Source organism: Magnolia sinica, chromosome 3 (assembly GCF_029962835.1).
Source record: "Magnolia sinica isolate HGM2019 chromosome 3, MsV1, whole genome shotgun sequence".
NCBI classification, from domain to species: Eukaryota; Viridiplantae; Streptophyta; class Magnoliopsida; order Magnoliales; family Magnoliaceae; genus Magnolia; species Magnolia sinica.
In genome coordinates this window covers 17,450,859-17,478,566 of record NC_080575.1, presented here as the reverse complement: position 1 = coordinate 17,478,566, position 27,708 = coordinate 17,450,859, and the positions used below count along the sequence as shown (strand labels likewise).

Sequence of the window (27,708 nt, the reverse complement as noted above, 5' to 3'; positions counted from 1 at the left end):
TGCATTCTCTGATGCTGATTGGGTTGGTTTTCCTGACACGCACCAATCAACCACTGGCTGGCACATGTACCTTGGCAAGGCGTTAATCACTTGGAAATGTAAGAAGCATGATCGAGTATCAAAATCTTCTACAGAAGCAGAGTATCAAGCTATGTCCTTTGCTTGTTCTAAAGTCCTTTGGCTTCATGGACTTCTGGCTAATTTAGGCTTTGTTCAACCTCATCCTACGCCTCTACTTGTTGATAAAACTAGTGCCGTTAAAATTGCAGAGAATCCAGTGTTCCATGAGTGTACAAAACACATTGAAATTGATTGTCACTTCATTCGTGATGAATATGAGCACTGGGTCATTAGTCTCCCTCATGTCCCACCAACCTTCAAATCATTGATATCTTCACAAAAGGACTGCCTTGACCACACAATCAATTCCTCGTGTCCAAATTGATGCTGGGGTCAATCGAGGGACCACACTATAAAAACATGGATCCATTCAATCATGTACTATACTTAGGTTGTCTATTTTATGAATAGAATTAGTCTCATTCATTATCCCTTAAATCAGGGATTGTAATCACCCAAAATTATGGGTCAACATATACCATGTATAGCATTTTGTGATCTATGTAAGAGTATGGAATCTCACAATGAGGACCACCCGAATTGAATCAAAACTTGATTTCAAGATTCAATAATTCAAATTTCTGTAGAAATATCACCCTATCTGTCCTTCATGCCTCCCCTTCCACCCCTTTAGGAAGCTACCCACAAAAGTCGACATTGACCAAGCAATTCCAGGTAGAAAAATAAAATAGATAAGAAATGTAGATAAGGGAGAGAAGAAGGAAAGGGGAGAGGAGAAGAGACGGCTAGGGTAAAGGTTTGTGTTGTGGTTAGTCTAATGACTAACACACACACACACACACACACACACACACACACACACACACACGCACGCACACACATATATATATAGAGCATGTATAACGATCATGCCCAGTTTGGAATACGTACAAGGAAGATAGTAACTATGAGCATGGATCATCACTCCCCCCTCAAACACAACATGGCAGGATATAGACTGTAGCTTGAATCTTCTTATTCGTACACGACCATGGTCCGTAACTAAACTCGACAAACATTGAGTCACAAACTTATCATCCACATGCAAATTCTCTCATAAACAAGTGCAACTTGCACAATAAATGTGTGCATCATGTGCAACACGCGTGAGAACACACACACAATAGCATGTGGAGACTTGTGTGCATCACGTGGAACACAACATGAGTGAAGTACACTCACAACAAACAACAAGGGCCTGATAAATGAAGAGATGATGAACTGAGAAGAAAAGATCCACCACTTGTGAAATCCTCCATGCAAAGTCGAGTGAAGCATTTCGTCGAACACCTTGTGTGCGTAGTTTACTTCTAAGTACAAAGCAAGACACAATCCCAGCAAAATGATTGTACACCGCAACCCCATAACATCAGAAAAAGAGGGAATAAAGAAATCCCAACAAAATATTTAAAGACAAAGGCTGACAACACCCACTTCTCACGAAACACGTCATAACACACTCAAATCTTGACAAAGCTTTGTGATACTTGTATATGGAGATTGCTCTTGATCAACTGCACCTACTCCATGTGGACCATCTGCCAGAAAATCCTTCAGAAAAACAACATAGCAAAAAAAGACGAAATGTGGACTTTTTAAATTTTTCTCCGTTTTCGTTGAAACACCACGAAAAACACCTCCAAAAATCGCAGAAAAATTGCTATTGTTCCTGTAAAATTCGGATATGCCAGATCCCATACATTCTTGCTCCAAAAAGACTACCTGCGATACATTGCTAACGCCACCCGTACGTACGGATGACATCATAGTGGGTCCCATTACCGAAGGTTGTGATAAGGTCCTGTTGATTGTAGGATCTGATACCAAGTAGAAAAATAAAATAGATAAGAAGTGTGGAGAAGGGAGAGAAGAAGGGGAGAGGAGGAGAGATGGTTAGGGTAAAGGGTTGTGCTGTGATTAGTCTAATGACTAACACACAGTGTTCGAGTTGTCGGTGTCGCTATAAGTTTCGTTGGCCGGAGATAATGATGCAGGACACATGGTTTAATGCTAGCATCCAACATGGAGATTATAAAAGAGTCCATAAAGTAATTCAATTAACAAAAGATGCTAACCCACTAAGTAATTAAGAGTAAGCAATGAGAAATAAAATCTGATTTAATCTAAATCACATGCCCGCATGCTAAGAAATCACATAAACCAATTAAAAATTAGGATCGATGGAAGGATAAAACTTCCAATTTAGCATAGGCACGTTCCACACTCAATGGACAAATTTGTAGGTCTATGATTAGGGTTAGGAAAGGGGAAAATCTGAAATTAGGAAAATTAGGGTTCATGGGAATTGGGGATTTTGAAATTAGGGTTTGTAGAAATTGGAAAAAATAGGAAATTAAAGATCTAGGGTTTAGAAGGTTGTAATGGGAGGGAAAAGAGGAAGACAAGAGAAGAAGAAGAATACCTTTTGAAGAAGAGAGAGGAAGGATGTAAGAAGAATACCTTTCGAAGATGAGGAAGATGAAGGATATACCTTGGGGAATCCACCACCAAACAAGCTTCTACTCTTTCACAATTTAATTGGAAGGGTGGGTTTTAAAAAAAAAAATCCTAGAAAATGAAGATGAAAAATTCCTTCACACAAGAGAGCTTCTCTCTTCTTTTTTCTTCTCAAATCTCCACTAGGGTTGGAACTCGACTCCCCTTGTGGTTTTATAATTAAAAAATTCGGAATTAAAATTTAGCATAATTACAACTATGCCACTCACTTAAGTAAAGTGACCCATTGTCTAAAATAAGAAAACTAAAACATATATTATCAATCTCAACCATCAAATAACTCCTAAAAATAACAAAAAACATAAATAAAGTAAGATCAGAGTCTAAGGGGCCCAAATCTAAAAGATCTGGTGGCCCGATGGCCTGATAGACAAGATCCAATGGTCGGATTGACACGAAATATATATTCTATGACTAAAATAGTCTCCTAAGCAGCCCACATGCATCATCCCAAAGTGGGGTTTTCTAGATGCACGCCCAATGCATGTGGGTCTTCAAAATGGCCTGGTGGGCCCCATTTAGAACTCGTCTCCCATTCACAAAGAAAGTTGTGTTGATGTGGGTGGTCGTTTTCTTATCTCGTACACTCGAGTAGGTCCTCTGATGTCCTCATCAATTCCCCTTGGCTGAGGAGATTTCTCCTCTGGCGAAATAAAGCTACAGTGATGCTCGAGGAGTCCTGGGTCTTATCGATGAAGCTCTGACTCTGTGATCCACATACTGTCTGATTTTGGTCTGCCCTTGCATTTGACAAGGTACTCCTGGTAACCGTCATGTTGTGTGGAAACCGCTTCTTCATCTAAGGGATCCTCCATCTCCTCTCTTCTCATAAGTATGGATGGTACGGATGGTAAAGGTTGAGAAGAGGGGTCGGGTAATGGCTATGGGTTTTGGGACAGGTTCGGGACATCATCATCAAAGTTCATGTGAGGGTCAGGGGAATGTCCATGAAACGGTACAAGATCTTCCACATTAAATGTGGAACTGATACCCATGTTAGGTGGAAGATCTGTCAAGTAAGCATTCGAACCTAGTCTTTTCAAGATTTTATTGGTCCAGCGTTATGAGCTTGTAATTTTTTTTATGGTTCTCTGTGGAAACCTTTTTGGACATTTTAATCATGACTTCATCACCCATAACAAACTCTTTAAACTTATGGTGTGAGTTGGCAATCATTTTGTATGTTTCATTACTTATATTGATTCTTTTTCTAATCTCCACATGCAAGTCATGCGTATGTTGTGTAGATGCATATGCAAACTCTGAAGGCCTGTGGAACACATACATGGATATGTAATCTATAGGGGTCTTAGGTTCATCTACTTGTCTTTCCAAATCCACGTCCTCCCTAGGACTCATTTGATCGTGATGAAGGTTTGGTAGAGTTAATGTGTGAATGTCACGCACAGGTATAAGCTCATCCGATATGTCATCTGGAATAACAACACTGGACTCCTCCAATATCGGACTCACCTCAAATGGTAACTCTACACTAATTTCGGGTGTAACCTCAAGTGTCATCTCCATAATAACCTTATCTGTGACCTCACTTGCCACATGGGCATACAACGTCAAATCAGTTTTAGTCTCTCTTTCAAACTCTTTGACATTAACAATAGGAAGAGACTCAAGTTGGAGTTTTGTCACACCTTTAGGACCACACGTCTTGACGTCCTCCTTTTCAGGGATGCTTTTGGGCGGGAGAGACTTCAAGACAATCCTTTTGCCTTCATACAGAAACGAACACGTATTCGAGCTACTGAATAGTGTTGCATCCATGTCATACAACCAAGGCCTACCCAAAATCATGTGGCCTATATCCATAGGCAAAATATCACACCACAACATGTTCGTATAGAAACAAAACTGGATGGGAATAAGACAACGCTGAGAAATCAGAATTGAAGATGTATCAACCCATGAGACTCGATAGGGCCGAGGGTGAGGAACAACTAGCATACCTAAGCGGTCCACGGTGCAAGCAGATACCACATTGATGCAACTGCTACTATCAATGATCACCTTGCAGTTTTTGTCACCATACTTCGCATAAGTGTGGAAAATTGAATCCCTGCGCCAATCATCACTTTTTACAATTTGGCTTAAGGAGCGACTAATAATTGCCAGTGGCACAGTCTCAACTTAATTCTTGACTTGTGATTGGACATCTTCCCGAGTGTCGGGGTTTGCCTGAAAGGAGACTTCAAGCCGATTGACACGCGCATTGATCATGGTCAATTGAGTTGTGGTGGTCCTATTGTGCGCTTCAATAGCCATCAGACGGTTGTTGATAGCGTTAAGGGCCTTGTCAATCTGCGATAGATTCATAGTGGGATGTAGACCAAAGCCACGTCTTGAACGAGTGGGCATACATAAGGACACTCTAAAGGAAACCCTAGGTCCTAGGACAATGTGATGACAATGATAGTACTGACCTAGAGATCACGTTAGACACACTAACCAGAAAATTCAGCAAGTTAATATCCTCAAAACTTATGTTGAAAATTTAGCAAGACAGTAATCCGAGCGTGCCAAACTGAAAATTCAGCATGGGTGTAATCTGAAAATTACAAGCTGAAAATTCAGCAATGTGACAACCTGAAATTACTATGCTGAAATTTCAGCAATGGTATAAGTGGGGCCGTGAACTGAAAATTCAGCAATATGATCCTATATGCAATACATACTGTACTAACCCTAGATGTGACTCTAACCTAGATGCAACACAAAAATCCTATGCTAAACCTATGGTCTCTGATACTAAATTTGATGCAGGACACATGATTTAATGCTAGCATGCAACGTGGAGATTATGAAAGAGTCCATAAAGTAATTTAATTAACAAAAGATGCTAACCCACCAAGTAATTAAGAGTAAGCAATGGGAAATAAAATCTAATTTAATCTAAATCACATGCCCATATGCTAAGAAATCACATAAACTAATTAAAAACTAGGACCGATGGAAGGATAAAACTTCTAATTTAGCATAGGCACGTTCCACACTCAATGGACAAATTTGTAGGTTCTACAATTAAGGTTAGGAAAGGGGAAAAATCTGAAATTAGGAAAATTAGGGTTCATGAGAATTGAGGATTTTGGAATTAAGGTTTTTAGAAATTGGAAAAAATAGAAAATTAAAGATCTAGGGTTTAGAAGGTTGTAATGAGAGAGAAAAGAGGAAGACGAGAAAAAGAGTACCTTTCGAAGAAGAGAGAGGAAGGATGTAAGAAGAAGAATACCTTTCGAAGATGAGAAAGAGGAAGGATATACCTTGGAGAATCCACCACCAAACAAGCTTCTACCCTTCCACAATTTAATTGGAAGAGAGGGTTGTTTTTTTAATTTAATTTAATTTAATTTTATTTTAATTTTAAACCCTAGAAAATAAAGAAGAAAAATTCCTTCACACAAGAGAGCTTCTCTCTCTTTTTTTTTCATCTCAAATCTCCACAAGGGTTGGAACTTCACTTCCCTTGTGGTTTTATAATAAAAAAAATTAGAAATTAAAATTCAGCATAATTACAACTATGCCACTCGATTAAGTAAAGTGGCCCATTATACAAAATAAGAAAATTAAAACATATATTATCAATCTCAACCATCAAATAACTTCTAAAAATAACAAAAAACATAAAGAAAGCAAGATCAGAGTCCAAGGGGCACGAATCTAAAAGATCTAGTGGCCCGATGGCTTGATAGACAAGATCCAACGGTCGGATCGACATGAAATAGATATTCTATGACTAAAATAGTCTCCTAAGTAGCCCACATGCATCATTCTAAAGTGGAGTCTTCTTAATGCACGTCCAATGCATGTGGGGTCTTTAAAATGACCTGGTGGGACCCATCTGGAACTCGTCTCCCATCCACAAAGAAAGTTGCGTTGATGTGGGTGGTCATTTTCGTATATGGTACACTCGAGTAGGTCCTCTGATGTCCCCATCAGATAAAGATATAATATCGTTATAGCCAATAATATCGTTGATAACTGGAAATTCGGGAAAAAAGGAAATAACATGAGGAAAATGGTGGAATTTTTCAATGAAACTTCATCATAAGCCTTAATACACATATTTGCATATTTAGAAATAAAAAAAATACAAAAATTTTGCATTACATAACTGTAGGGCCCACTGTGATGTATGTGCCTTATATCCACATCGTCCATCAAATATGACAGCTCCTTTTAAGGCATGATCAGAAAAACGAACAAGATCCAAATCTTAAGCGGACCATACCACAGGAAACAAACCGTTGTGATTAAATCACCACCACTGAAAATTTCAAGGGGTCAACCAGAATGTTTATTTGCCATCCAATCTATTGATAAGGTCACAAAGACATGGATGAAGAGATTACACAAATATCAGCTTAATCCAAAACTTTTGTGGCCCATGAGAAGTTTTATTGGTCGATTACCATTGTTTTCCATATTATGGTCCACCTGCTATTAAGATCTGCTTATTTTTTGGACCATGCCTTAAAATGAGTTTTCAAAATAGATAGACGGAGTGGATATAAGGCACGTGCATCATAGTGGGTCCCATGGTTAGGGATTCCACCCACCTCAATGGATACAGACCCATTAAAGCTACACCCCAGAATCCCTCAAAATCGGGAGCGCTACTTGGTACGGCCCAAACAACAATGTGGGTGGGACCCTTACTGTAGGGCCCACCTTAATGCATGCATTGTATATCCATGCCGTTCATCTATTTTCCAGCCTAAATTAGAGTGTGGACCAATAAATGAAGAATCAATTTCAGGTGGACCGTACCACAACAAACAATCATTGAACGTTCACCATTAAAAACTTCCTAGGGTCCACTGTAATGTTTGTTGATTATCCAACCTATTAATAAGGTCAAATAGACTGGATGAAAGGAAAAACAATCTGTTTGATCCAAAACTTTTGTGGCCCACAAAATGTTTTTAATGGCCAATAATCACTGTTTTCTATGGTGTGGTCTACATGAAAATTATATTTGCTTCATTTTTTGGACCATGCCCTAATTTAATCTGAAAAAACAGATGGACGGCATGGATATACAGTGAATGCATAGAGGTGAGTCCTATGGTAAGGGTCCCACCCACATCGCTGGTTCTGGGGTCTCACCCAAGTCCTGCTTCAAAATCGGAGGTGGATTACGTGTGTGCGACACCACTGACCTCCTTGGTGTGTTGGCGTCACCAAGTTCTGTTGGCCCCACCATGATGCATGTGTTATATCCACACCGTCCATTCATTTCACAAGATCATTCTAGGGCATTGGCTAATAAATGAGTCAGATTCGAATCTCAATTGGACCATACCACAGAAAGCAGTGAGGACTGAACGTCTACCATTGAAAACTTCTTAGGGGCTTTCAGATTTGGATCTACTTAAGATTTTGCATCAGTTCAGAAAATGATCGGTAAAAACTGATGTAGAGTGTGGATATACAAAAAAAAATGCATTAAGGTGGGCCCCACAAATTAAGGGTAACACCCACTAAAGTATTACCCGCGTAACACCTAATCCACTTCCCTTAATAAACGGATTGCAAGAGAGTGTACTTTGTAAATCCTGTGGGGCCCAAAATGATTTGGATGTCTTATCCAAACCGTCCATCCTTTTTAGAAGGAAATTTTATGGAAACATACCAAGAATTAAGCATATCAGAAGCTTAGGTGGACCACACCACAGGAAATAATGTGAATTGAACGCCTACCATTGAAACTTCTTCAGGGCCACAGAAACTTTGAATCAAGCTGATATTTGTGTTATCTCTTTGTCCTTGCCTTTGCATCCTTATGAAAAGGTTTGATGACAAATAAACATCATTGTGGGCCTAAGGAAGGTTTCAAGGATGGAAATCATTATTCTCATTGTTTCTTGTGGTGTGGTCCACTGGAGCTTTGGTTATGCTTTAATTTTGGGCTTAGGCCCTAAAATGAGTTGTAAAAAAGGATGGACGACGTGGATAAACCACATACATTCAAGGTGGTCCCAAGAGAGTTTACTCAGTACGATAAAGTGTATCGAGTATATCAGTAAGCAATCGGCTTCCACCCTTCGAAGCTTAAAAATATCATTTGCAGGGGAGGGAATTTCGCTGAAGAAAGGGGGATTTCGTTTACACTGAAAACTCTCCCATCTCAGAAAGGGGGATTTTCGACTGACAGTTTTAAAACCCTAAATCCAACCCAAATCGGGAAGAAATCCCCAAAATCCCAAATTTTTTGCCGAAATCATCCATCTTGTGAAAATCTTCCAATTGAAAGAAGAAAAGGAAATTTTGAGATTTTTCTTACCTCTATCGAAGAGGGAGCTATCAATTGATGTCAGATTCTCTTCTTTTGAGTTTCGATCAACCAGGTATTATTGAAATCAAAGAAATTTTTTTTTTTGGTTAACTTTTTTTTGATTTTTATGTATTTACGCAAGGATACAGTCGATATCCTCAGCGAGAATCCAAATTATCGACGATAACGAAAATTTCACAGATATTTCGTCGATATTCCATAGAGAAACGAAAAATTGGGGTTTCGGTGTCACCAATGCAGCGACACCGATATTATCGGCAATATTTCGATAATATCGCCGACAATTTAAACACTGCTAACACACACACGTATATTAATTTTGAAGGAAATGTTACAATGCTCCACAGGAGCACACAGATATGCACTTGCACACACAAAATTACATATATTTTCACATTCCAAACTAGGCCCAAATCATAGCAACAAAGACGGCAATAGAGAAAGTGGCAATTCACACATTTGGCGTCCCTAAAACACAGAACAACAATTGACGATGATTGTTTGTCTGTTCTGTTTCGCAAGTGATAAGCTCCATACCCACTAACCACTAAAAGCAATGACCATGTCTTTGGAGCTAGACCTCCCCTCTCCATTACTCTTTGGAGCCAGACCTTCGGCCCTCTCCACTACTCTTGATAGGGTTTAACAGAGTTACAGAAAAGAACCCCTCATTCTCCCATTTCGTATTCTTCTATTGACCGTTGTTTGGTTAGAAAAACCTCTTCCAGTAGCCCCAATTAATTGACCATGTTCTCGTTCTTTATTAGATCCCTCCTAATGATTGGTGCCCCACACTATGGTTCCCCAGTTTGTTAAAAGCTCATTGACTCTGATTTCAAGGCGAGTGTTCAGCCTATAGAGGGATCCGAAATTTAACTTAATGGGCCACCACCACATCAATCATCCTTACAAAACCTGATCATCCTATCATTTACCAAGCTCAAAGGAAAAACTTGTGCAACCAAATTCTCAACACCTAGAATGGCTTGGTTAGGATTAGAGTTAGTGAATGATTAGGACTAGATTAAGGTTTCTTTGCTTTGGAAGCTTTGGAAAAAAGTATATGTACATGTAAAAGAGCTTTTATGAATAGTTGGATAAAGAGTTCTCTTTTAACATGTGTGTTGAGAGATTGAGAGAGCAAGAAAGATAGGAGGGAGGGAGGATTTATACACTGTAATCTATGAGATTGCTGGCTGATCATGACCATCCAATGATCACTGCCTGCATTATAGACCTTAAAATGTTTCAAGATTGGTTTGCCAGCAGAAATCAGTTCCCAAAATATACAGACTTTCCTAAGAAATATTGCATAGTTATTCAAACACCCCAGGAGATGTAAATAGTTTAGTCTTATTTGTTCTGTGAATCAGGGTTTATCTTGAATGGTTGTCTATTTGCTATATCTTTGTTGTTGTTTTAGTTAAGAACTTCCTCAAAATCTGAAACCTATATAGTCACCAGTGTTACTTGAAGCATACAATTCAACATTACACGATGCTTATCATGTCAGTACTGTATCAAATTGCATATATTATCTTTCCTTCAGCATTTTCTACAAATTTTCTTTCAGTTATTAGATTACCATCCATGTAACTTCTTTCATGCAAGATGGTAATTGATCACTGCTATTGGTAGAGCATTAATCCCAACATTGAAAAATAATGTTGCAAATCTGTATTCATTCTCCCGGATTCATCAAAACCTAACATGCATCGCAAGCTAAGTTCTTAGGCATAACGAAAAGCAACAAACTAGTCTTTTCATGCCTGTGTTAATAGTGGCAAGAATAGGACTGCATGCATTCTGCAATTAACAAAGTTTTATCCTATGGTTGCCTCCTTTTATTTATTTATTATTATTATTTTTGTACCATAGCCAGAGGACCTGCGGGTCAGGAGGTGCTCTCCTCTACTTGAGAGTGACTTGTTGTCTAACGACCATGTCTTGGCCTCCAATGAGTGGAAGACAGTTCCAGATATTTGGAAATCATCAGCAGAAAAATATGGGGATCGGATAGCATTGGTGGATCCATATCATGATCCTCCTTCAGAGTTGACTTACAAACAGGTATGCTTTGTCAAAAGAATGTAAATTAAATTCATTTCCAAAATTTTGATGTATGAAGTGATTAAAGAAACTCTGAAATCAGTAATTGATGAAAACAGCGTGAAAGAACTGCTGTGTCATGGGAAGTCCTAATCTATACAAGTTCTCGTACAAGTATTTGAACAAAACTTCGATAAGTGAGATGTGCATGCACACCAAGGTGCCGACCAATCTCTTACTAAATGGAATGACTTTACATTCTATAACCAAAATGAAAGAGAGACGAACAGATTCCAACTTTCTATGGTTTTGGGCATTTTCTATTTTGAAGGAAAAGCCATCAACTATGTACCAATAAATGTTGAAAAAACACAAAAAAATCTTCTAAATTCATCCTCTTTTGAATGCAATACTTGACCTAGCCAAAGGTTCACTGCTGACATCACCTGTACAACATGATGACATCAGCAATGGGTCCCACCCAAAAGACCTCCAATCAATGCCCAAATCTTGCTCTGAGACCAAGTAGAAAATGAGAGAGAGTTGCTAGGATTGGAAATTTGGAAGAGAGGAAAAAGAAGAAGAGAAAGGAAGAGAGAAGAGAGGAGAATAATGAAAAGAGGAGAGTCTTAGGGCGTTTGCCCTTATCTCATGAATTCATTAAAAATTATAATGAAATTACATATAAGCCCCTCAAATATCCTCTATTACAAATGTTCCTTATTATCTGATATCTCAACAGTATACATCAAGTGGTATAATGTTTCAGATACTTTTGTTGACAGTTGCACGTTATTGCTGTCGCATTCTTCATCCGATTGGAGAAAGAATAGTACTTCATATTCTCAGACTTATTTCATTCGGCTCTTTATTTCTCTCTCTGTTTTTTTTTTTTTTTAAATAAATAAATATTTGATGATCAAGGAAATGCAAAATGATAATGCATGCAGTCACATGTAAACGCCGAATATCATACGTAGACAAAGGGTAACAATTGACAAATGGTCACAGAAATTCTCCATTCACCAGAGAGATTGGTGACTTCATTCATCTCCCGAGGGACATGGAAAAAGGAGACATCTAAAGGCTCAACAGTCATGGATTCCATCATCGGCATCCGTAACTATTGGTGGTGCAGCCCTGCCACAAGAAGTCCAATGAATGACATTAGGAGTCTCCTTCGTCCAATAGAAGACCATAGGAATATCTAAGCTAAATTTTAGGAGAGACCTTTCCTTGGCCTTATAGAAGTTAATAATCCTGCACAAACTTATCCTATAGCACCATTGTCTTCCCAAATAAGCCTGCTAAAACTAGACATTACTCTATGAACTGCTGTTGGAAACTTGGAATTTTTATTTTCAGAACTCTTCAAAGAGCTTAGTTCATCTTTAGATGGTCTTGAGAACATTGGGCTTGTAGGTCCCTGCTACCTTCCTATTTGTAACTCCATCTTATAACCATTTATTACTAACTTCCTCTCTATAGTCCTTGATCTCATGTTCTTCTCGCGCAAGAGTCCAACTAGTCACATATAACCTGCTGGGATGTCGCCCATTAATTTACCCTAATCTCTGGAGTTCTTCCATCTCTTCTTAGCCATTTATTTGTTCATCACTTTGTATACGAAGGAATTTTTATACTTCCATGTTATATTAATATCATGATATTTTGGAATTCTTTAATTGTTTTCAGAGAGGTATTGACATATTTTGACACTTTCCTTGTGTGGATTCATCATATACACAAATTTTCAGGGCTGAGGAACTTGGGAACTACAGGAGGCTTCTAATTTTGTTAAAGATGTGCACCATGTACTTATTTTATAGCTGCCTGCTTTTAGGACTAATCCTTCTGTGCTTAAGATCTTTTATGCAAATTTTTTGTCTTAATGAACTTTTATTTTCTGTATATAAACTAATTCGTTTGAAATTAATTACTAGCACTTACTGCATATGATATCCTGTTCATTCGCTTCTTTGTGTCTTTGAGTGGCAGCTTGAGCAGGAAATTTTGTATTTTTCTGAAGGTTTAAGAGTCGTTGGAGTTAGCCCAGATGAAAAGCTTGCACTGTTTGCTGACAATTCATGTCGGTGGCTTATTGCAGATCAAGGTACACCGTAATTTGTTTATTCACTGTGACTTTATTATGTGGCAGTCTTCTCTGCCACAACCTTGTTGCTTGCTTGTAATGTTAACTTCTTTATCTATTTAGAAGTTGATGTCCTCATCATGCATTTAGAAGTGAATTATCAGAGCCTTTTAATCCTGAAGTTACCATGCATTTCCAGTTCTTTCTTCATGCGGCATTTCATGTTGGATACATATGTTGCACAATTTTTTTTTTTTTTTTGTAGCGGAGTTTCTCTTTTTGATCATCATAGCCCCATCCTAACTATTTATGGTTGTCTTTGTGAGACATGTGTCACCAATCATGACTCTTGTCAAATAAACACTTTCTCTAAAAGCTCAAGCTGTTAGAGGATGGCATTGGCATATCAATGTATATCAAGGGACTTTAACACACATGCGGGGTGGAACTCTGCACGGGAATATACTGGGCAAGGGTGGAGGGACACTCACAACTCACACTATAAATGGCCCCTGTTCACAACCCCAAGTGTAGGGTCGCGATGTAGTAATAATCTCGGTAAGACCGAGGTCGAATCCACAGGGACTGATCTTGTGCATTTCTGAAATTAACTAGAAGTAGAACTAGAAGATGATGTAAAGCTAATTCTGAAGTGATTGAGAGAGTAATTGTGAATTAAGCAATTAAAGGTGGGAACTAGGGTGCCAAGGATCCACTTGTAGTGATCAGGAAGCCCCCCTCTTGCTTGATTCAAGTAACACAATTAGAATTGGAGTCCTATCCTATCCAATTGGAAAATACATCAATAAAACCAAATCTGAACTTCCATTGACCTAATTCTCAATGAAGGAGAACTATGATAATTGGTAAGGATTCCATCACCAAACCATGCCTAAGAGACAATGGCAAACAACATGATTTATCAATCCCATAATATCAAAGCAGGAGAATTGTGAAGATTAGGAAGGATTCTATCACCCTACCATGCCCAAGGGACGATGGTGAACAACAAGACTTATAATTTCTCAATATCAAATTAAGAAAAGAAGATACTCAAAGTTATTGCAGATCTACTGTAATTTGAGTCACAATAAACCATTAAAAACTGAAAGTATTGCTTAAATATCAAATTAGAATCCATGAAGTTCAACATAAACATGAATCAAAGCAATAGAAAAATCCCATCATGCTACAAGCTTCACTTCTTAGCCCTAGCTAAGAGGTTTAGCCAACCATAGAAATGATTGGACCAAAGGCTCTTAAGAAAAACATGAAAACAACTAATGAAGAAGAAGAAAAACTCTTGGCGACGGCTTATCCGCCCTTTTGCTCCACTCCTTAAACCCTAGAAGATAACATGAAAACAATTAAGGAAGAAGAAGAAAAACTCTTGGCAACGGCTTCTCTATCCTTTTGCTCCACTCCTTAAACACTAAAAGATGCCTAGGAACATCTTAGGGAGTCTTATTTATAGTTATGGAACTCCAACTTTCGCACATAGTTGGAAAACTCTAGAAATCACCTCAAATTTAAGCAGTTTGCTAAAATAGACTTCACTCTGCGCAGTTTTCCAAAATAGACTTCACTCTGCGCAATTTCACAAAATGACCCAGAGTTTCAGAATATGCTTTTTTCAGGACGATTTCAGGATTTCTTTTCTTCATTTCAAATATTTGATTCTCTTCATTCCTCACTTAGTTTTCTTGGATCTTTGGCATGTTAATTCTTCAATCTCGGTCTCCTAAGATCCATCCCTTGCCTTGGTGATTCTTGAGTATCAAATCCATGCTTTTAGCACCCTTTTCAATCCAAGCTCTTAAATTCACCTTGCAACACAAACATGAGTAAAATAGAACATTAAACATTATTATGTTCATAAAACCAAGATATAAATGGGGGATAATATGCAATATTTGACCTTCAACAGCCCCTTGTCGGAGAATATATTAGGGAGGCATATTTGCTGCTCCTGGATTTCGAACACAAGACCTTCCACTCTGATACCATGTCAAACAACCACTTGCTCTAAAAGCACGAGCCATTAGAGGATGGCATATCAATGTATATCAAGGGACCTTAACAACTCTTCTATGGCCCAATCCTTTAAGTGATGGAGCCCTCATGTACCTTCTCACCAAGTCAGTGCAAGCTCTCCTCTGGTTCTTTTCTCATCCTTCTTTCAGTTCCTTCCAACTATATTGAAAGTTGAAGGCCTCCCTAGTTCTTACTAGGATAATCTCTAGTTTTCATAGCTTTCTACTGTTTTATCTCCTATTGGAGCTACTACTAGGCTGCTTCAAATGACCTTTTTCTTCAATCTACCCTACAAAGTCTTCCAACACATCCATCGAAAAACTGTTGTCGTCGCAAAAGTCATTCTCTATGGTTGTTTCTTCTTAATCAAATGTTGATCATAATGTTGAAGCAAACTTGCCAAACTTTTACTGAAAGTTGATTATATCATTAGAATCATTGGATGAAAGTGAATTTTAAAAAGCAACAAGCAAGCAAATATATTGTCCATGGGATGCCAAAAATTGAATCTTTATAATTAGCATATCCTGTCGATTTTGTTGTCTACTGATCAAATGGTTAGGTTGTCCAATCGGAGAGATTCATGAATTGAATGAATTGACCAATTCAATTGGCAAGAGGCTTTGAGCTTGACTTCCAATTTTAGTGAAAGTTTATCATATTATTAGAATCATTGGATCAAAGTGAGTTTTGAGAAGCCGTAAGCAATCAAATGTGCAGACCATAGGATGTCAATGATTGGATCTTTATAATCATCACATCCTATTGATTTTGTTGGCCATTGATCAAATGGCAAGTTGTCCAGTCGGAAAGATACTTTGAGAGATATGGACATTCCAAGGTCAAACACATGATGAATAGTCCAAATCTTTATTTTGATCTTTTCATTGTGATTGATTGGTACTGCCCATGGAGTTGGGAATCTTTTGGATGGTTAAGATCATCCAATCAAATTGTTTCTTGGAAGATATGGGCGATCAGAGGTGGTTGCTGGAGTGTCCACAAAGTAGGTCAATGATTACAACTTGTCATTATCATGAATTTGATAGCAATTTCGGAGTGTGACTCGCATATGGACAGCAACCAGTATGATGCACCCTGACTTGTCTGTTTCGCTTCCCTATCAATCTGTTGATTTATTTTGTTACAGACTGAAACCGGTATTACTCAGATGAAACTGAGTCTTAGCGGACACAATTCTAAACCATGTCCATAGACGATATGGATCTTTCATTTTATTGAGTATTGATTAAATGATAGGGTTGTTTGATCAGCATAATTCTTGAGAAACATAGGCATTGTACGGTAGGCATGCATAGCAGACAGTTCAGACTAATCATTAGAGTTACACTTTACTATTAATTTGGACCTTTTATACTAGCAATGCAATAACTTCCTATTGGTAGAGAATTTTTATTTATTTTTGTATTTGTTACATCTCAATAGTATTTAAAAAAAAAAAAAAAAACCTCATGTTTGGACAATACTTTTGGTACAGGCATCATGGCTACTGGTGCAATTAATGTGGTTCGGGGAACAAGGTCATCTGTTGAGGAGTTGTTGCAAATATACAATCATTCTGAAAGGTTAGGCAGGAGTTAATATATATTATTATGTGATGCCTAATAATTTACACATGAAATCACTATTATTATCTTCATATTCCGTCGAAGTTTTCTGTATGCAGGGACTGCTGTGCTAGAAGAGACATCAGAGAATGCTGCTGATAAAATGGTTGATGGGGACTGTGATCAAGCTTAGATTGCCTGGCATGACCCACTGAACACTAAGAGGGACAGGAAATGGGTCCCAATACACCTGATAATGTCAACTATATTCCTGAGGCTTTTATTGGTCTTGCTGGTTGAAGAATGGATTTCACCAGGAGATCTGCCGGATCGATGCTCTTCCAGAAATTAGTGCCCCTTGAGGCTCATACAATCTGAGAGGGATGACGATAGACCCTCTATGGTGATGATGGTAATAGATATATTACCCTTTCATCATCATCTAGGGTTGATTGAAGAGGAAGAGGGATGGTAAACCCTCGCAACAGAGAAATGAAAGAAGAGGAAGGAAGAGATTTTATTTTATTTTTTGCTTGGAAAGAAGAGGAAGTTAAGAAGGAAGAGATTTCTTTTTTAGGGGTGATAAACAGGATGATGCAGGACATGGAAATTGAATATGATATGTAAGAGTTCAGACTTTAGATCATACTAAGTTAGAAACATTCACAAAAATTCCACATCCCACATAAAGTCAAGCATTCAACAAGGGGGATCTACAAGGGTCCAAGCCTACACATGCTAGGGCTGGATCAATTAAAATTATAGACCAAACAATAATCAAAGGAGAGTATATTCATCCACACATGCAAAAGATTATTTTCCCAATCCAAGGGATTCACATGTTTCAATTCGGGAAGCCCTAGGGTTGTAAAAGGGGAATAGAACTTGGGATTTAGGATAATCTAGGGTTAGGGTTAGGGAAATAAGGTGAGAGAGGAGTGAAGGAGAGGAGAGAGAACCTGTAATCAGTCCACACGTGTGGACAGCAGGATGGCCTGACGCATGTGCATAGATTGTTGCCCGCACATGTGTGGGGCCCACGAACCCAAAAAGGGCCAACTAGGGGTTGGTTGGCCAGGGGTGGGCCATCCACACACCAAGTTTCAGGGCAATCGGATGACTGGTTTGATCACGGTGCTCTGTTGAAGTTTCGGCCCTCCTGCAAGGCCTGATTCTGGAAATCTGCTGTAGAGAATGATTAGCTACAAAATAAAGGTGGATTTGAAGAGTGGATGGTTGTGAGAGATGATGAATATAGATGGTAGGAAGTGGGGGCAAATTGGGATGGGTGTGGCTTCGCACCAAGGGAGAGATTTGCACCCAATTAGCTTTTCACAACTCAGAGAATTAGAGAAGTAGGAAAATGCAGAATTTTATTCATAATCTTCAATGAAAAAAAACCTACAAGGGGTTGCTTATTTATAAGAAAAACCTGTACCCCAAAAGCCGCGCCCAGTGTTCGAAATATCGGTATCGCACAATGTATCGCACCCTTGGGATACAGATACGTATCGGTTATCGCACGGGATATATCGTTTGTATCGCATAGTTTATCGCACTTTTTGGGAAACATGGGGAAACATTAGCAAAATGGTTGAATTTTTTTATGAAACTTTGGGGATTATTTAAAAAAACCTTAATGCACACTTTTAAATCATAAAATATCAAAAAAGAAGTGCACATAATAAATTTCCTTTGTATAAGGTACTAAGTTATGCGTGTTATCTGATTAAACTAAGGTAAATATATTTAAATATGATGCATACCATTTATAAATGTATAAAGATATGTATGAACATCCAAACATCAATTGGAATTCATTTTAACATATCATTTTAGGGCATGGGCCGAAAAATAAGGTAGATCCAAATCTGAGGTGGACCACACCACACAAAATAGTGTTCATTGAATGATCATCATTAAACTATTTTGGGTCTATAATTTTTTTGGATAAAGCTAATATTTATGTTTTCCCATCCAGGTTTGTCAAACCTCATGGATAGATTGGATGGCAAATAAACATTACGGTGGGCCCTAAAAAGCTTCAATGGTGGCCATCATTGCCACCACATTTCTTGTAGTGTGGTACACTTGATATTTCATTTGTCTCCTTTTTGGCCTCATGCCTTGAAATTACTTATGAAAATGGATGGAGGGTGTGGATTGGCTGGTGTACCACATGATGTATGAGCATGTGTCGTGCGAAGATGAGATGCAGATTTCCTACTAAATCCTTTCACAGGAGTGGGGCACACCGTGATGTTTGTGAGAAATCTACTCCATCTATCAGTTTTGTGAGATTATTTTAAGACTTGAGGCAAAAATTGAGCAGGATCCAAGACTCAAGTGGGCCGCACTAAAGAAAAAGGTGGGTAGGGAAATTCCTACCGTTGAAACCTTCTTGGGTCGACAGTGATGTTTACATTCCATCCATACCGTTCATTACGTCATCATTACTGGGATGAATTGAAAACCCAAATATTAGACTGATTCAAAACCTGTGGCCCCACAAATATTTCAACTGTGGACCTTCAATCCTCACATTTTCGGCCTACTTGAGTCTTGGATCCGGCTCATTCTTGGCCCTATATCTTAAAATGTGTTCAAAAAATGGATGGATGGAGTGGATTTCTCACAAACATCACGGTGGACCCTACCTAAGTTTCCAGCGCATGAACTTCATGCGGACGAGCGTCCCACCGAATCGGATTGCGTACCGAGTTACTCAGTGCGCTTTTATTGTACTGAGTAAACTCAGTTGGACCCACTGTGAATGTATGTGGTTTATCCACACCGTCCATCCATTTTTACTGCTAATTTTAGGGGTTTATACCAAAATTGAAGTAAATCCAAAGTTCAAGTGGACCATTACACAAGAAACAGTGTGGAATAATGATTTCCACTGTTGAAACCTTCCTAAGGTCCAAAGTAATTTTTATTTGTCATCCAACCTGTTCATAAGATCACAAAGACATGGATGAAGAGAAACCACAAACATCAGCTTGATCCAAAACTTCTTTGGCCTCCAAAAAATTTTCAATGGTAGAGGTTCAATCAAAATGTTTCCTGTGGTGTGGTCCAGTTGAGGTTTTAATTTGCTTCATTTTTGGAATCAAGCCATAATATTATCTTTTAACATGGATTAGCGGAGTGGATAAAATAAAAAATAACAGTGGACCCCACAAGTTTACTCAGTACGCTAAGGGTACTGAGTTCCTCAGTACGCAATCCGCTTCCGTCGTCCACGTCGTACAAACAATTGAAAGGAGATCAGAGTTACATGGCCCCACCAATAATGTATTTATTATATCCACACCGTTCATCCATTTGGAGAGATCATTTTAGATCGTGAACCCAAAAATGAGTGACATCCAAACCTCAATTGGACCACACCACAAATAGCAGTGAGGACAATGATTCTCACCGTTATAACATTCGTAGGTCCACCATAACGTTAGCTTTCCATCCAATCTGTTCATGAGGTCACAAAGACCTTGATGAATAGGAAAAACAAATATCATATGATCCAAAACTTTTGCAACCCCAAAAGGGTTTCAATGGTGGACGTTCAATATCCAGGTGCTTTTTTCCAGTGTGGTCCACTTGATCCTTGGATCTGTCTTGTTTTTCTCATAAAGCCTTACGACGAGCTCGCCAAATGGAAGAATGGTTTGGATATAATATATACCTCATGATGGGACTCACATAACTTGGTGACGTCAACACAATCGGTGACGTGCGAGGCACCGTCCGTCCGCCTCCTTTGAATAAGGGCTCGGGGCCCTTTTTTTCGAAGCAGAGAGGGTTCCGGTGTTCCGGAACCCTAAAATCTCTCCCAAGGGCTGATGATTTCGGGGATTTCGACGGATTTTGCGCCCAAATCTCTCTAAATTAGAGGCTTCTATTCGAATGGCCCATCAAACACAGCTTCTGATCAGGGCGATCTTCTTTACAGGTACCGAAATCTACCGTTGAAAGTTTTTTTTTTTTTCATTTTTTTCGGATAATGACGCTGTCCCAGGTGCGATATTGACGATAATATCGGCCGATATATGAAGTTTTGGATTTTCAGTATCTTCCGGGAGTTATCGGAGGAGTTTCGTCTCGCTAGGGTTCGATACCGATAATATCGGCCGATATATCGGCCGATAGTATCGATATTTCGAACACTGGCCGCGCCATATGCATGCCCTATTACTTAGAGACGAAGTAACAAAAATAACAACTAATCAAAGCAATCTAAACCGTCCATGATATTCCTAATAACAATAATGAGTAAAACTCAAAGTACTAGATCATCTAGAGTAGTGGGCCACGATCATGAGATCCAATGGTGGGATCCACATGACGATCGGGTCCACTCCAAGGAACCAAAACACAGTCCTCTAACTAGGAGGCCCTCCCTGGACGTCGTCATTGATCCAGATCGATGGTGGGGCCCTCCTTGCGTACGTGCGTAGGGGGGGCATGCATGTGCGCGAGATGTCCCCATCATAGGAACATACTAGAGCTCTGATACCACGTAGATTTTGTAGCTATGAAAGAAAGAAAGGTGTGGAGAAGAAGAAAGAGAGAACGAATGAGATTGTGATGACTGATGATCTCTCCGTCTATAATCATTTATTTATAGACTAGGTTATTACAATTGATAAGCTTTATCGAAGATACAGTCAGATCTAGAAGATAGAGATATTCATCACATGCATTATAAAAAATCTAGAGACTCTACTTCTTCACACGTGTACACAAACACAGACTAAGATACGAGAAGGTCTTGAGTCCAACTGGTTGGACCACAAGTTACGGTTGACCCAGCAGATAACTTACAACCTAGTTAGTGCATGTGACATCCAACCCATCGAATAGGTTGGCCCCATTGTGGGGATCACCTTGTGCAAAAATCAGCCATATCCACTCATGAGTTGGCCACACTTCTATTTTGATATTTATCAATGGTTAGACATTGTTTTCTATGGTGTGGCCCACTTTATGAGTATAGAGGGTTGATTTTTTCAAAAGGTGAATCTCATGGTGGAGCCAACCTATTGGAAGATTTAGATGTCACATGCAGTGTTCGAAATATCGATACTATTGGCCGATATTATCGTTATCGGCCCCCAGCGAGACGAAACCCGTCCGATAACGCTAGGAAGATACGAAAAATCTCAAAATCCAGATATCGCACGATATATCGTCGATATCGCGCCATATATCATCGATATCGCCGATACATCGTGCGATATCGCACGATTCCTCCTCCATTATTGTTGGAAATCGACAAACAGACTCATTATTCGGAAAAAAAACCTTTCAACAAGTAGATTTTGATACCTGTAGAGGAGATCGCCCTAATCGGAAGTTGTATTTGAAGGGCCATTCGAATCGTAGCAACAAAATCTCTAATTTGGGAGAGATTTGGGCGAAATCTAGAGAAATCCAGAGAAATCGCGAAATCCAGGGAAATTCTTGGCAAAATCCGGAGATATTCTCGGTAAAATGATGGATTTGGTAGAGATTTTAGGGTTCCGGAACGCCAGAACCCTCTCTCGTTCGAAAAAAAAAGGGCTCCGAGTCCTTTTTACGGGATGCGGATGGGCTGGCATACCACACACCACCAACGTGGATGTTGTGTTGACGTCACCAAGTTCTGTGGGTCCCATTATGAGGTATATGTTATATCCAAACCGTTCGTCCATTTGGCGAGCTCGTTGTAAGGGTTGAGCCAAAAAATAAGACAGATCCAAAGATCAAGTGGGCCACACTGGAAAAAGTTGTGGGATATTGAACGTCTACCATTGAAGCCCTTTTGGGGGTCACAAAAGTTTTGGATCGTATGATATTTGTTTTTCCTCTTCATCAAGGTCTTTGTGACCTCATGAACAGATTGGATGGAAAAAAACGTTATGGTGGACTGTACAAATGTTATAACGGTGAGAATCATTGTCCTCACTGCTATTTGTGGTGTGGTCCAATTGAGGTTTGGATGTGACTCATTTTTGGGCTCATGATCTAAAATGATCTCTCCAAATGGATGAACGGTGTGGATATAATAAATACATTATTGTGGGGCCTATGTAACTCTGATCTCCTTTGAACTGTTTGTACAACTGGAGGTGGATGATCGTCCGCGCTACTTCGCATGAAGTTCATGCACTAGAAACTTAGTTGGGGTCCACCGCGATGTTTGTGAGAAATCCACTCCGTCCATCTATTTTTTGAGCACATTTTAGGACATAGGGCCGAAAAATGAGCCAGATCCAAGGCTCAAGTGGGTCGAAAACGTGAGAACTGAAGGTCCATAGTTGAAATATTTGTGGGGCCACAAGTTTTGAATCAGTCTAATATTTGGGTTTTCAATTCATCCCAGTAGTAATGACGTTATGAACGGTATGGATGGAATGTAAACATCACTGTCGACTCAGGAAGGTTTCAACCGTAGGAATTTACCTGCCCACCTTTTTCTTTAGTGCGGCCCACTTGAGTCTTGGATCCTGCTCAATTTTTGCCTCTAAGTCTTAAAATAAGCTCACAAAACTGATGGATGGAGTAGATTTCTCACAAACATCACGGTGTGCCCCACTCTTGCGAAAGGATTTAGTAGGAAATCCGCATCCCATCTTCACACGACACATACCCATACCTCGCTGATGGGTGGTACACTAGCCAATCCACACCCTCCATCCGTTTTCATAAGTAATTTTAAGGTATGAGCCCAAAAAGGAGACAAATGTAAGATCAAGTGTACCACACCACAAGAAAATGTGGTGGCAATGATGTCCACCATTGAAGCTTTTTAGGGCCCACCGTAATGTTTATTTGTCATCCAATCTATTCATGAGGTTTGACAAACCTGGATGGGAAAACATAAATATTAGCTTTATCCAAAAAATTTATAGCCCCAAAAAAGTTTAATGGTGATCATTCAATGACCGCTATTTTGTGTGGTGTGGTCCACCTCAGATTTGGATCTGCCTTATTTTTCAAGCCATGCCCTAAAATGATATGTTAAAATGAATTTCAATTGAGGTTTGGATATGACTCATTTTCATACATATCTTTATACATTTATAAATGGTATGCATCATATTTAAATATATTTACCTTAGCTTAAAGAGATAACGCATAACTTAGTACCTTATACAAGGGAAATTTATTATGTGTACTTCTTTTTCGATATTTTATGATTTAAAAGTGTGTATTAAGGTCTTTTTAAATAATCTCTGAAGTTTCATAAAAAAATTCAACCATTTTGCTAATGTTTCCCTTGTTTCCCAAAAAGTGCGATCAATGATGCGATACAGACGATATATCCCGTGTGATAACCGATACGTATCTGTATCCCAAGGTTGCAATACATTGCGCGATACCAATATTTCGAACACTGGTCACATACACATAAAAGGTTGGAAGTTATTCAGTGGATAGTAACCTATGGTCCAACCAGCTGGACGTGGGAGACTTTCTCATAAGATATTATCATTTTGATGGATTATAATAGTATTTTCTAATCATGATTCATAACCATGGATCGAATCAATGAAAAACCTTTTTTGTATCCGTATGTCTAGCTTGTTTATTTGTGTGCTCAAGAAATATTCTACTTTCACTGTATATGGTATTGGAGCCACTATTAATTACCCATGCAATGCGCATGGTGAGAGGAAGGAGACAGACAGTCAAGGAAGAGAAGAGAAAGGAGAGAGATAGAAATGGTAAGGGTACGCGCATATGCGCACGCGTGCACACACACACACACACACACACACACACACAGAGAGAGAGAGAGAGAGAGAGAGAGAGAGAGAGATGGGGGGTTCAATAGTGGACAGCCCCTTCTCACTTTTTTCCAATTCTGTGGCCTGCTTGAGTGTCTCCATTTGTTTTTTCAGTTGACGTCCTAACCAATGCAATAGTTGTCTGGAGTGGATGTCACACATTTGTCTGGGCCCACAGAGCCTTTGTTGCATGGCTAACTATTAACATGCTTTCCACACTACTCGCAAAGAGGAGTTGAGGCGTCTGCAGGCTACTTCGAAGGTGTTTATTAAATTACATAAATAACCCTACTTTTTGTAAAATTCCTTTCCATGTTCTGCACTTTAAACTACTAAAACTAAATGCAAAAAGTAAAATTGTCCATGGCTAATGGCTACTCTCCTTTTGCGGTAGAATCTAACAATTCACTGGTTTAGTGCGAGTGAAGTTTGAACCGTTCGCCAGACACCAGCCACATTTTTTTAGTTTCCAAAATACCCTAAACTTCATCTAAAATGTCTTCTCATATCCTTTGAATAATCAAGGTTCTCCCCCGTAGGAAAATTAATTGTGGGGATAAACAGTCCCTTGTGTTGTTTGTGTTACATATGGTATAGATGGAACAAACAAAATATTGTAATGAAATTGGGAAACCATGGTTTCAACTACATATGACCATTCACTAGAGAGACCAATGGTGAGAATGCGGCTAGATACGAATGAGGTCATTTCATATGGCTTAACAATAGAGAAACTATTAGAACACACTTTGTTACTAATTTTGTGGTGCTTCATGGAAGAAGATGATTCAAATTTTGATTGGTTACATAAAATTAAGAAAGAATCTGGATCATAGAGCATTCGAGGAGCTCTCTTGGATTTTGTTAAATCCTACAAAGGTGAAACATGTAGAGTATAATTTGTCTTGACACTTTTCTACCTCATCATTTTGTAGCCAACACAAAAACTTATTATTACTTTGGTTGGGATTGCATTGATAGCATACCATCCTCACCATCAGATCAAGAAGGTGAATAGGCTTATCTTCTGGGATGTGGTCGACTTGAGGGGGCCATTGATCTCCGTGTTTCTCCCCTCCCAGTTTTGATAATTATGTATTTGTGTCGCTCGATCTATAATAAAAAAGTTGAAACATATTTGCCCAATATTGTCTTTCCCGAAACAAAAGGTGGGGCTGATTTAAATGCCAAAACTTGTTGTTTGCATTAGGAAGACGGAACCCTACTAGAATGGAACTTCCGTAGATTTTCCCTTTGTCATCTCATTCTATTCCTAAGTCATACCAAGAAGCCTTATCACATAAGGAATGGAAGCAGGCTATGGAAGAAGAAATAGCTGCACTTCATCAGAATGACAATTGGAACCTAACAAGTTCTCCTGTTGGTAAACATGTTGTTGGTTGTTGGTGACCGTATACCATTAAATTTCAACTTAATAGCACAGTTGAACGATTGAAGGCTCATTAAGTTGCTAAATGAACACATTTAGACTCTTGGCATTGATTATCCTCTCCAGTTGCTAAGCTTAATTCCATTCATGTCATTCTCTTTGTTGTTGTATTATATATGGCTCCTCTTTCAACTCGATCTTAAAAATGCTTTTCTTTATGATGATTTCACAGAGGACGTCTATATGAAGCAACCATCTAGGTTTATTTCTTAAGGGGTGTTAGATAAGGTTTGTAAACTAAGAAAAGCAATATACAAGTTGAAACAATCACCGCGTGCATGGTTTGATAATTTCAGTAAGGTTGTATTGGCCTACGCTTTTGTTCAAAGTTATGTTGATCGTTCTATCATTATACAAAGAGACACCTCAAGTTTGATTGTATTAGTTGTATGTGGTGACACTGATTACAAGGATCAATGTTTTCCGTATCGTTATCGCGTAATGTACGGAACCCTTGGGATATGGATACATATCGGTTATCACCAAGGTGTGCCAAAACGGTTACGTATCGGCCGTTACGGCCGATACGTAACGGTAACGGTGGGAACCGTTACGCGTTTCGGGGTCGTATCGGCCGATACCCGATTTTGTACCCGTATCGGCCGTAACGGTAACTTTTTTTTTTTCCATTTTGAGCCTGTTTTTGCTGTTTTTTTGAAACCTCTTACTTCCAAACTGTTTCTCACTCCTTCTACTACTAATTTCAACCAACCTTGGCTAGGTATTTGAGATAAAAACACATTATATTACAGATTTTTTTGAATCAAAGCTCGGTGGGTCATTTTTCAGAAATTCGTCAAAAATAGGTATTTATACTTTTTTTAATATGTTTTGCTGTTTTAATCATATCATATAGTGTGTTAATCATAGTAGAACATGTTAATATGCATTTTACAGATTTGGGGTGCCATTTAATAATTTTTTTATATTTTTTTCTATTTACGCATGAATTTTGGCCCCTTTTTTTAAAATTCGAAAAATCAATTTTTAATGGTTGTTTTTCTGTTTTAATCATGCCATTTGATGTGTTAATCATAGTAGAACATGTTAATGTGCATCTTACAGATTTGGGGTGCCATTTTATATTTTTTTAATATTTTTTTCTATTTACGCATTTATTTTGGCCCTTTTTTTGAAAATTCGAAAAATCATTTTTTAATGATTCTTTTGCTGTTTTAATGATGTCATATGATGTGTTAATCATAGTAGAACATGTTAATGTGCATTTTACAGATTTGGGGTGCCATTTTATATATTTTTTATATTTTTTTCTATTTACGCATTTATTTTGGCCCTTTTTTTGAAAATTCGAAAAATCATTTTTTAATGATTCTTTTGCTGTTTTAATGATGCCATATGATGTGTTAATCATAGTAGAACATGTTAATATGCATTTTACAGATTTGGGGTGCCATTTTATATTTTTTTCTATTTACGCATTTATTTTGGCCCTTTTTTTGAAAATTCGAAAAATCATTTTTTAATGATTCTTTTGCTGTTTTAATGATGCCATATGATGTGTTAATCATAGTAGAACATGTTAATGTGCATTTTACATATTTGGGGTGCCATTTTATATTTTTTTATATTTTTTTCTATTTACGCATTTATTTCGGCCCTTTTTTTGAAAATTCGAAAAATCATTTTTTAATGATTCTTTTGCTGTTTTAATGATGCCATATGATGTGTTAATCATAGTAGAACATGTTAATGTGCATTTTACATATTTGGGGTGCCATTTTATATATTTTTTTTTATATTTTTTTCTATTTACGCATGAATTTTGGCCCTTCAAA

The 27,708-nt window shown here is 38.4% G+C and overlaps 1 protein-coding gene across 4 annotated transcripts in view; it reads left to right on the top strand.

The window, feature by feature from the left end:
* Positions 1-27,708, top strand: part of LOC131239626 (probable acyl-activating enzyme 16, chloroplastic) — a 127,608-nt gene that overhangs the window by 16,082 nt on the left and 83,818 nt on the right. For all 4 annotated transcript variants that reach the window (XM_058237426.1, XM_058237427.1, XM_058237425.1 and 1 more), the window contains 3 exons: positions 10,823-11,014; positions 12,992-13,106; positions 16,618-16,705. In XM_058237426.1, coding sequence (XP_058093409.1) covers positions 10,823-11,014; positions 12,992-13,106; positions 16,618-16,705 — 395 coding nt within the window. The remainder of the gene's footprint in view (positions 1-10,822; positions 11,015-12,991; positions 13,107-16,617; positions 16,706-27,708) is intronic.